At 43.0% G+C, this 12,223-nt stretch overlaps 1 protein-coding gene across 2 annotated transcripts in view; it reads right to left on the reverse strand.

The window, feature by feature from the left end:
• Positions 1-8,424, reverse strand: part of gpatch1 (G patch domain containing 1) — a 14,187-nt gene extending 5,763 nt beyond the window's left edge. For both annotated transcript variants that reach the window (XM_054612219.1, XM_054612209.1), the window contains exons 1-11: positions 8,309-8,424; positions 7,395-7,529; positions 6,855-6,940; positions 5,021-5,181; positions 2,942-3,039; positions 2,636-2,697; positions 1,850-2,098; positions 1,619-1,769; positions 1,043-1,122; positions 746-962; positions 1-111 (exon numbers count right to left, since the gene is read on the reverse strand). The exon at positions 1-111 is cut by the window's left edge and continues 231 nt beyond it. In XM_054612219.1, coding sequence (XP_054468194.1) covers positions 1-111; positions 746-962; positions 1,043-1,122; positions 1,619-1,769; positions 1,850-2,098; positions 2,636-2,697; positions 2,942-3,039; positions 5,021-5,181; positions 6,855-6,940; positions 7,395-7,529; positions 8,309-8,378 — 1,420 coding nt within the window. In that variant the 5' untranslated portion in view covers positions 8,379-8,424. The remainder of the gene's footprint in view (positions 112-745; positions 963-1,042; positions 1,123-1,618; positions 1,770-1,849; positions 2,099-2,635; positions 2,698-2,941; positions 3,040-5,020; positions 5,182-6,854; positions 6,941-7,394; positions 7,530-8,308) is intronic.
• Between the last annotated feature and the right edge of the window lie 3,799 nt (positions 8,425-12,223).

Here is a 12,223-nt window from a genome sequence, read left to right on the forward strand (position 1 = left end):
GGGTGGAGGTCAGGGGGGAGGGCACGGTGGACGGCGTGGTGGAGGAGCTGCGCATGCTGAGAAGTCGCTGTCGGTCTTCAGGCTTCAGCAGCTCCATGACAGAACTGGGACCTGATCAGGATTCAGGATGACAATATATCCATTAATCAAAGATATTGATCAGTACAGATATCTTTCAGATACACACAACTTCAAACTGATGGCTGATCCAGTTAGGTGTAAATGATTAGTAAAGACCATAAGGTTTATTTCCAGGCAGCTCGAAATCAGATCAAAGATGGCTGCCAGTCCACCGGGTCTACCAGCAGAAAAACATTTCAGGTGTCTTTTCATTGTAAGAATCCAAACATTTGTTGATACTATTGAGATCAACGGAACCCAAACACATACGTTCAGATAAAGGTCAAGGTAAAGATTTACCAAACAATAAGTTAGCAGTTTAAAACAAATATACATCAAGAAAAAAGAGACAAAAGAGCAGCAGGAACCAGATGACACCAAGAACGAAGAGACGACGAAGAAGAGACAAACTCAGCCAGTCTGTGAGCTGTAGAGAGTAAGACCTGGACCTCACACAGGACTCAGACCTGGACCCGACCCCCCGAACAGAATCCACAGACATAGAGAACCTCATCTCCTCCAGGAGCAAACAGGAAACCATTTCATGGAGTCTTAGTCTTCATCAGATGACCTTTGACCTCCTGGACTGTTCAGGACACAGCAGTGTTGATAAGTGGATCTTTACCTTGCAGGGCGTCTTCTCCCAGCAGCGTCCTCCTCTGACCGGAGTCCAGCTGGTGGCGTCCTCCATGTTGGGGCTCCTCTGGGACCATGTGGCCCCTGGAGACCCTCAGAGCCTCGGCCAGAGCAGGACTGACCCCGGACAGATCCGAGGCATCGAGGGACGGACGGAAACGATGGACGGGACGATAGTCTCTGGGCAGAGAGGGGGGAGGGAAGACCTGCAGACGACAGAGATCAGATCAGTGACAGACGGGGTTCAGATCCAGAGACTCGTCTTCAGACCTCATGAGATGCTCACCGGTTTGTCCTCAGATGGGTTTTGGGCCAAAGTGAACCCCTCCAGGATCTTACCGAGGTACGACGCATCTTTGCTTCTGTCTGTGGACATTAATAAAATGTCAAAATTATAGTTCACAAAAATCAACAACAATCTACAAGGAATTCAGAGGAACCAGACGAGAGAGGACGTCTCTGAACCAGGATCCAATCCAGGTGTTCTCCTCCAGACTCAAGATAAAGATCTGATCCGGTGTTCTCCTCCAGACTCAAGATAAAGATCTGATCCGGTGTTCTCCTCCAGACTCAAGATAAAGATCTGATCCGGTGTTCTCCTCCAGACTCAAGATAAAGATCTGATCCGGTGTGCTCCTCCAGACTCAAGATAAAGGACCTGTTGTACTTTCTACTTTTTACCTACCACACTGAGACATTTTAAATATGTGTATGTGAACAGATTGTAAAGCCCTCTGAAGAAAATATGTGATTTTTGGCTTTCCAAAATAAATTGAATTGAAATAACTACATGTTATTCTCTAGGACTCCCTAGGACTGTCCAGGACTCTCTCTAGGACCCTCCTGGACCCTCCAGTGTTACCTCTTTTCTTGGTGTACTGCTGTGGAGCCGTCCAGCCGTACAGTCCGTCTCCAGGCTCCTCCCCACCCAGAACCGTGTCATATCTGGACATGGAGTCTCTGTGGTAGACCTCTTCGTCATCATCATCCTCCATGGCCCCGATCCCGAAGGCCTGCAGGTCAAAGGTCACAGCAGCGTTCAGGGTCACAGTGTGTTGTTAATAGAACCTGCTGTAGTGGGCGGAGCTCCCACCTGTCCGGCCACGCCCCCTCTCCTAGAGCCCTTCTTGTCTCCGAACAGGCGGGACCTGGTCTCAGACTGAGGCCTGAACAGATCCAGGTGTTCAGGAGCTCCGCGGCCCAGCAGGGCCAGACCCGGGTCCAGACCGCGGTACCCCAGACCCTGGACCCCCAGCCTGGGGTTGAAGTTCACCGGAGTCACGTCCTTGGGGGCAAAGGTCACGTCCTCTGGAGCAAACTCATCGTCATCATCATCGTCGTCCTGATTAAAGGATGAAGATGAATCAACAGTTAAAGTCGTTTATGAATCACATTAATCTAAATATCTGATTATATTATTATTATTATTATTATTTATTGTGTTTGCCAGACAGGCTGAGGATGAATGGGGACACCTGTGGTTTAACTTTTAACAATGTTTGAAATATTAAAATTAATAATAATCATAATTGATTATTATTGACTTCACTAGATCAAAGCCTTTAGACCTCATGGATCATGTGACCTTCTGAACAGACTGAAGGCTGCAGAACAAACTGAGTTTCAGCAAAACATTTCACATAAACAAGAAAAACTCTGGAAACATGTCTGTCTCTCTCTCTCTCTCTCTCTCTCTCTCTCTCTCTCTCTCTCTATCTGTCTGTCTGTCTGAATGTCTGTCTGTCTGTCTGAATGTGTCTCTCTGTCTGTCTGTCTGTCTGTCTGTCTGTCTGTCTATCTGTCTGTCTGACTGAATGTGTCTGTCTGTCTGTCTGTCTGTCTGTCTGTCTGTCTGTCTCTGTCTGTCCAGCCGTCTCACCCCCTGTGAGTCCTCTGATCCTGTAGGAGGCAGCACAGAGCCGAACAGTCCTCTTCGTCCATCTATGAGGAGACAAAGAAGAGAAACATCACAGGACTCTAAATACGAATGAGACACTCAGTCAGGTTTGTGTTCTGTGGCTCTGGATCTCGTGACCACGCCTGGTTTCTTTATGAGTTATTACTTCTTTATTATCATACACAAAACAACTACGTGAGGGGGTTAAGAACAGACAACCAATCACAGCATGAGTTTACTGTAAGGAAACCCTGCAGTAGTAATCTGGATGTGAACTCTCAGACGTACCCGTCTGCTGCCGGACAGCTTTCCTCTTCACACGAGGCCCGACACCCTGACCCTCCTTCCAGCCCATCTTCTTCAGCAGCTCCACCCCGATGGACGACCTGAGGGACGAAACAAACACACCGCAGAACACACTCATTCTTCTGGTCCACAGGTAACAGGTAGATGTGATGCTGTCATCACTTCACCTGGTCCACAGGTAACAGGTGTAATGGAAAATTATATTAGTGTATGTTGGAAGTACAGCGGGTAAAATAAGTATTGAACACGTCACCATTTTTCTCAGTAAATATATTTCTAAAGGTGCTATTGACATTTTCACCAGATGTCGGTAACAACCCAAGTAATCCATACATACAAAGACAACCAAACAAATAAGTTCAGAAATTAAGTTATAATAAGTTGTAATAAAATGGAATGACACAGGGAAAAAGTATTGAACACATGAAGAAAGGGAGGTGCAAAAACAGCTGAAATCTATCAGTAATTAGAAAGGAGTCCTTAATGAATATCAGCTGGTTCAGTCCCAACTGATGGCCTATAAAAAGGTGTCTCATTACCAAGGTGTCACACAAGAAACATGTCATGATGGGTAAAAGCAAAGAGCTCTCTCAAGACCTTCACAACCTTATTGTTGCAGAACATACTGATGGCATTGGTTCCAGAAGGATTTCTAAACTTCTGAATGTTCCACTGAGCACTGTTGGGGCCATAATCCGGAAGTGGAAAGAACATCATTTCACCATAAACCGGCCACGACCAGGTGCTCCTCGCAAGATTTCTGACAGAGGAGTGAAAAGAATTATCAGAAGAGTTGTCCAAGAGCCAAGGACCACTAGTGGAGAGCTTCAGAAAGACCTGGAATCAGCAGGGACAATTGTTTCAAAGAAAACAATAAGTAATGCATCAACCGCCGTGGCCTGTATGCACGCTCACCACGCAAGACTCCACTGCTGAAGAAAAAGCATGTTGAAGCTCGTTTAAAGTTTGCTGCACAACATTCAGACAAGCCTGTGAAATACTGGGAGGATATAGTCTGCTCAGATGAGACCAACATGGAACTCTTTGGATGCCATAATACACACCATGTTTGGAGGCCAAATGGCACTGCACATCACCCCAAAAACACCAGACCAACAGTGAAGTTTGGAGGTGGAACATCATGGTGTGGGGCTGTTTTTCAGCATACAGCACTGGCAAACTTCATATCATTGAAGGAAGGATGAATGGAAAAATGTACCGAGACATTCTTGATAAAAATCTGCTGCCATCTAGCAGGATGATGAAGATGAAACGAGGGTGGACATTTCAGCAAGACAATGATCCCAAACACACAGCCAAGGAAACTCTCCACTGGTTTCAGAGAAAGAAAATAAAGCTGCTAGAATGGCCCAGCCAATCACCTGACCTGAATCCAATAGAAACTCTATGGAAAGAACTAAAGATCAGAGTTCATAGAAGAGGAACACGGAACCTTCAAGATCTGAAGACTGTTTGTGTGGAAGAATGGGCCAAAATCACACCTGAGCAATGCATGCCACTAGTTTCTCCATACAGGAGGCGTCTTGAAGCTGTCATTACCAACAAAGGCTTCTGTACCAAGTATTAAATACATTTCAGTTAGCGTGTTCAATACTTTTTCCCTGTGTCATTCCATTTTATTACACATAACTTAATTTCTGAACTTATTTGTTTGGTGTTCTTTGTATGTATGGATTACTTGGGTTGTTACCGACATCTGGTGAACATTTCATGTCAATAGCACCTTTAGAAATATATTTACTGAGAGAAATGGTGACGTGTTCAATACTTATTGTACCCGCTGTATGTAGTGTAAAGGTTTTGAATGAAATGTACTATGATGATGATGGTTATACTCAGTAAACCTCTGCCTCTTTCATGCAAAGAAATAAAATACCGCAAAGACATTCATTTGTTATTTGATCATTATTTCAAGGCTCATTGAGACTCATCTTGGGACATAGATAGTTTTAGTATAAATTGTGTAATTTCCACCACACAGGTAGATGTGATGCTGTCATCACTTCACCTGGTCTACAGGTAACAGGTAGGTTCAGTTACCTGGCCGGTGTGATCAGTTCCTCCAGCAGAGTGTCTCCGGGGATCAGCGCTGCCTGAGCGTTGACGGCTCTCGCCTTCTCTCTGGTGGCGTCTCTGCGGCTCGACGTGAACTCCTGACTGGTGCTGATCTCAGCAGGAGCAATGCCGTGCTCCCCGAGGTCCTGACACACAACAACAACATCATCAACCACAGCAACATCAACCACAGCAACCACAGCAACATCAACCACAGCAACAACAGCAACATCAACCACAGCAACATCAACAACAACATCAACATCAACCACAACAACCACAGCATCATCAACCACAGCATCATCAACCACAGCATCATCAACCACAGCAACATCAACAACAACAACCACAGCATCATCAACCACAGCAACAACAACATCAACCACAGCATCATCAACCACAGCAACATCAACCACAGCATCATCAACCACAGCATCATCAACCACAGCAACATCAACCACAGCATCATCAACCACAGCAACATCAACCACAGCATCATCAACCACAGCAACATCAACCACAGCATCATCAACCACAGCATCATCAACCACAGCAACAACAACAACCACAGCATCATCAACCACAGCAACAACAACATCAACAACATCAACCACAGCATCATCAACCACAGCACCATCAACCACAGCATCATCAACCACAGCAACATCAGCATCATCAACCACAGCATCATCAACAACATTAACCACAGCATCATCAACCACAGCAACATCAACAACATCAACCACAGCATCATCAACCACAGCAACATCAACCACAGCAACATCAACCACAGCATCATCAACCACAGCAACATCAGCATCATCAACCACAGCAACATCAACAACATTCAACCACAGCATCATCAACCACAGCATCATCAACCACAGCATCATCAACCACAGCAACATCAACCACAGCATCATCAACAACATCAACCACAGCATCATCAACAACATCAACCACAGCATCATCAACCACAGCAACATCAACCACAGCAACATCAACCACAGCATCATCAACCACAGCATCATCAACCACAGCAACATCAACCACAGCAACATCAACCACAGCATCATCAACCACAGCATCATCAGCCACAGCAACATCAACCACAGCAACATCAACCACAGCATCATCAACAACATCAACCACAGCATCATCAACCACAGCAACATCAACAACATCAACCACAGCATCATCAACCACAGCAACATCAACCACAGCAACATCAACCACAGCATCATCAACCACAACATCAACCACAGCAACATCAACCACAGCATCATCAACCACAGCATCATCAACCACACATCATCAACCACAGCAACATCAACCCTCTGAAGCTCTGAAGCGATCAGCTGTTCGTCTCATTTGTTTCCGTTGCTTATTTATATTTACTCTTAATATGTTTTTATGCTCAGAGACGTTTCACTCTGTTGGCATTACTGCTAAAAGAACACCAATTAGAGTTATTGATCATTCTATTGGTGTCCATCACAGATTACATCCAATCAATGAAACATTGGACATCCTGGTCTCCTCGTCAGAGAGAAGTTATTAATGTTCTGTTCTCTCATGAATCAACAGTGTTGTTGTTATATTCTTCATGGTTCTCCATGGTGACGGCCTGTTGCTGTCGACTGATATCTCTATGACCTTCTCCTCTGCTCCGTGAACAACATTCATTATATATTTCTGCTTTCTTTTCCGTTCCAGAGACACAAAGATCATTTAAATTCTCTCTCTTTGACTTTCCCTTCAGAGTTCGTTGGATGACGGAACTCAAACTCAGAGACATCGGTTGGTCTTTTGGTTTTACCTCCTCGTCCATGAAATCTTCTGGTCTGGCATGATGTTTCTCAGCTTTCTGTTGCCGTGACGACACAAAGGTTGACGGGGCCCAGCCTTCAGATGACAACAACAACAACAACAACCTCAGGATAACAAGACATCATACATGCTGATCCTGAAGTTATAAACGGTTATTGATCTCGTACGTTCTAGGAGTTCACTCTGACTTTCTTCTGAATTACATCATGTGACTAAAGTGCAAACAAGCTTCGAGCAGGTTTGAGGAACCAGGAGATACACTCCAGGTCCTGGTCCAGGTCCTGGTCCAGCTCCAGGTCCTGGTCCAGGTCCTGGACCAGCTCCAGGTCCTGGTCCAGGTCCAGGTCCTGGTCCAGCTCCAGGTCCTGGTCCTGGTCCAGGTCCTGGACCAGCTCCAGGTCCTGGTCCTGGTCCAGGTCCAGGTCCTGGTCCAGGTCCAGGTCCAGGTCCTGGTCCAGCTCCAGGTCCTGGTCCTGGTCCAGGTCCAACAGTGGAGCCTCTGCTCACCACCTGGTGCAGCAGCACTGACCTTCTTTGGTTCCCACGGTGTTGAAGTATCCAGCTGAGAACCCTCCAGTGAACGCTCCGTGGAACCTCTGATATCTCCCCTTCTCGTCCTTCACCGTCTGCTCGTGCAGCGGAACGGGCTTCTTCAGCGGCTCGTCTACAAGAGAACACAGAGAACCCAGACACAGAGAACACACACACAGAGAACCCAGACACAGAGAACACACACACAGAGAACAGACACACAGAGAACACACACACAGAGAACCCACACACAGAGAACAGACACACAGAGAACACACACACACAGAGAACACACACACAGAGAACAGACACACAGAGAACACACACACAGAGAACACAGACACACAGAACCCAGACACAGACACACACAGAGAACAGACACACAGAGAACACACACACACACAGAGAACACACAGAGAACAGACACACAGAGAACACACACACACAGAGAACACACAGAGAACAGACACACAGAGAACCCAGACACACAGAGAACACACACACAGAGAACACACACAGAGAACACACACACAGAGAACACACACAGAGAACAGACACACAGAGAACCCAGACACACAGAGAACACACACACAGAGAACAGACACACAGAGATGACGTCAGTGGACCGTGACGTCAGTGGACCGTGACGTCAGTGGACGGTCACAGGTCACGTGTGGTAGAGTAGAGTGGGATGTGAGGTCATGAAACGTGTGAATGAAGTCTGAACACACGGAGCTAGCTGTTAGCTGTTAGCTTAGCATCCTACTGTCTCTGTCGTGTCTCTATGTGTCTCTATATGTCTCTATATGTCTCTATGTGTCTGTCTCTGTCGTGTCTCTGTCTGTCTCTATATGTCTCTGTCTGTCTCTGTCTGTCTCTATGTGTCTCTGTATGTGTGTCTCTGTCGGTTACCTTCCTCCAGAGGGTCCAGAGGAGTCCCGTAACTCACACAGTCCTCCTCGCTGTCGCTGCCGGACGCCATGTTTACTACAACTACGGAGAGCCAGAAGGACAAACCTCTGCTTCCGCGTTTCTGACGGCAGCAACAGTCACGTGATGGAGAAAATATATATATATATATACATATATATATATATATGTATCATATATATATATATATGTATCTATATATATATATATCCAGAGGGTATATATATATATATGTCTATATATATATCTGTCTGTCTCTATATGTATATATATATCTATCTCTATATGTATACATATATATATATATACATATATATATATGTATATATATGTATATAAATATATATATATATATATATGTATATATATGTTATATATATATATATATACATATATATCATATATATGCCGGACGCCATGTTTACTACAACTATATATATATATATATATATATATATATGTATATATCTGTATATATATATATATATATCATATATATGATATATATACGTATATATATACATATATACATATATATACATATATATATATATATATATATATATATATATATGTATATATATATATATATATATATATATATATATATATATATACATATATATATATATATATATATATATATATATATGTATATATATATATATATATACATATATACATATATATACATATATATATATATACACGCCACTGTATATATATGTATATACAGAGGTTAAATTGGGCCGGGTCTGGAGTTCTGCGCAGCAGATCAGCTCCAGACGATTTTGGCAGTCTGCCTAGTCCAGGGGTCGGCAACCTGCGGCTCCCTTGTGGCTCCCTGGAGCTTTGCAAAAATGTGTGAAAATGGAAAAAGACGTTTTTTTTTATTGTTGGTTTTTTTAATATGGTTTCTTAAGGGGTAAACATGACAAACATTTGTATGCTGTAAAGATTTACGTAGTTGTAAATATATTTAAAATACCTAATTTCAGAATGGCGCGCAATAGCAAAGTTACGTCCTAGCCTGCGACACAGCAAGTAAACAAACGGGTGTGAGTTAAGGGCCATGGATTTAAAAGGAAAAAGAGGAAGATTGCCGATGAAAACAGAGGATTTAAGGAAGCATGGACTGAACTGTATGCGTTCATTGCCAATGCTGAAGGGTTGCCGGCATGTTTGATTTGCAATGAGAAGTTGTCGAATAACAAGAAGAGCAATTTGGAGCGACATTTCCAGCTAAAGCACGCTAAATTTGCTGCCGATCACCCAGTTGGAACTGAGAGGAAAAGTGCAATTGCAGTGCTGGTGGAGAAATTTGAGGGCCGAAAAAACAGTTTCAAGAAGTGGATTGCATCTCCAAACTCTACTACTGCTGCGAGGTTTGTTGCAGCCCGGGAGATAGTAAAGCGTGGGAAACCATTCACAGATGCGAGTACATGAAGGATTCATTCATTAAAATGTCAGAGCACCTATTTTCGGACTTCAAAAACAAAACCGAGATCATTCAGAAAATTAAAGACATGCCTCTCTCCGCAAAAACAGTGAAGGAGAGGGCAATTAAAATGGCAAACAATATCACCGATCAGCAAATCAAGGACATCAATTCAGCTCCAGCTTTCTCAATTGCCTGTGATGAGTCGTGTGACGTGACGGATATCGAACAGACAGCTCTGCTATGCAGGTACATGAACTCTGATGGGCCGCAAGAAGAAATGATCGAATTGATACCACTAAAAGGCCAAACACGGGGGGAGGACATCTGCGCCAGAAAGCCCACGCTGAGCTCGAAATGGAAATGGCCGATATAGCCGACAAAGAAATGTGGGTTGCCAAATTCAAACGTCTGACAGCAGAGCTTGAAGACGTCAGCCGCCAGAAAGCCCACGCTGCCCAAAGCCACAAGTGGAGCGAAATCGAAAGCCTCCCAACACCCGAGAAACTTGTGTTTGAAACATGGAAGGTCTTCCCGAAACTTATGGTAACATGAAGAAATACGCATTTGCAGTGTTATCCATGTTTGGATCAACATATTTCTGCGAGCAGATCTTCTCAAACATGAACTATATCAAATCCAAATACCGCACCCGCCTCACAGATGAGAGCTTGCAGTCCTGCGTCAAGATTAAAGTTACAAACTACATGCCCGATGTGGAGAAGCTGTCCAGTGATGTCCGAAAACAGAAGTCACATTGAACAGGTGAGAAAACCATCCCCTCATATAGGCGCATATTTAAGCCTAACAAAGTGGCTGTTTTTATGAATGGCTTTCTGCTTTTGTCAGTATATTTGGAATGACACAATTATTGTGTTTTATCACTCAGGTTCGATGTTAGCCTACGTGTCAAGCTGGGGAAGAGAAGGATGCTGCTGACCGTGGCATTGGCGAACTAAAGAGAAGAGGATAATGCACAGAAGTTTATCTGTTTTGTTTGGTTTTAATTTTGTTCATTTCGACTGTTGTTGAATTTTTAAGCAAGCTGTCTTTTAATTGCAGCCTGCGCTTTGCGATTGTAGCCACTTTTTAAATGTCTGACGCTGAGTAACGGGGATTGTTTTATTTAGCCTACTCATTTGCACTACCGTTTCATTTTTATAGTTGCAAGCTTAAACACATTCTGCGTGTTTAGCAGTCTGTTGATTGTTATTGAACAGGGAATTATATTGACGTTTGAAGAGAATTAACTTTCCACACTGTCTGAAAATAGCCTGAGGCTATATGCACTTTTTTTTGGTTCTGGAGACCTAAAAATAAAAGATGACAGCCAAAAATATGTATTTATTCTTGTATATCTATAATTTAATCAGTGCAACAAAACATAACACATTAATATTGTGATGGAAGTTAGGCTAAACTTGAAGCAGCATCTGGCCTATCGTACATGTACTGTAGTCACGTGGTGCGTAATTCTCTCCAGGATGCGCTGCAGGGAAAATAAACATTTAAAGATGAATGCTAATTTGGTATATTGTAGCCAAGGCCTACTTTGTCATTTTAAAAGTAGGCATATAGCTTATGTAGGCTATGTTGCCTCATATAAGGCTTTTAGGTTTTTGCGGCTCCAGACAGGTATGTATATATATATATTTTTTTGGCCAAATATGGCTCTTTGAACGTTTTGGGTTGCCGACCCCTGGCCTAGTCCATCACGAGCAATGTTGTCCTACTCATTTACAACTTTTCCATTGCAAATCTATGTTGTTTTAAAACACAATTCTAAATAATGGAGTAGGGATAGGCTGGCCTAGACATCTGGAGCAGGTTTGAGAAGTAGACAGATCAGACAACACAACGTCAAATCATTCTAACGGTCATCATCAGACATAACTATCGTAGTAGACAGGTGAATGGCGAGGTAAGAGAAACTAAATTAAAGGTGCACGGTATTTTGAAAGAGGTCGATCATCACCAATAGGCTAATATCATTAGATATGGGCTTGCATTTTCATTAAGCAGGAAACATTAACCTTAGACATGCAGGGATAGCCTGCTACTGGTATGTCAAATGGCAAGCGCTAGTTAAAAAGAACAATGCTGCTAATTCTAAATGATTTAGCAAGTAGTCTATGAAAAAATAAAATCAGCTCTTAATGTGACCTCATCAAACACACAAAATCTACAGTGTACATATTAAGCAACATATAAAAAATGCTAATTTCTTTAATGTACTAATATAACGACTATCATGGATTTTTTTTTTTTGCAACCTTAATTTTGGCTCTGCGTACTCTGCGTATGGGGAGCGGATCAGAGCCCCCCCACATAGAAAATCCCAATTTAACCACTGCATATATGTATATATGTATGTGTATTAGCCTCTGACCAGTATATTATATATATAATGTTATAATGTTGTACATTATAACATTATAACAGTATAACATTATAACAGT

This window comes from Anoplopoma fimbria, chromosome 2 (assembly GCF_027596085.1).
Source record: "Anoplopoma fimbria isolate UVic2021 breed Golden Eagle Sablefish chromosome 2, Afim_UVic_2022, whole genome shotgun sequence".
In the NCBI taxonomy this organism is placed as follows: domain Eukaryota; kingdom Metazoa; phylum Chordata; class Actinopteri; order Perciformes; family Anoplopomatidae; genus Anoplopoma; species Anoplopoma fimbria.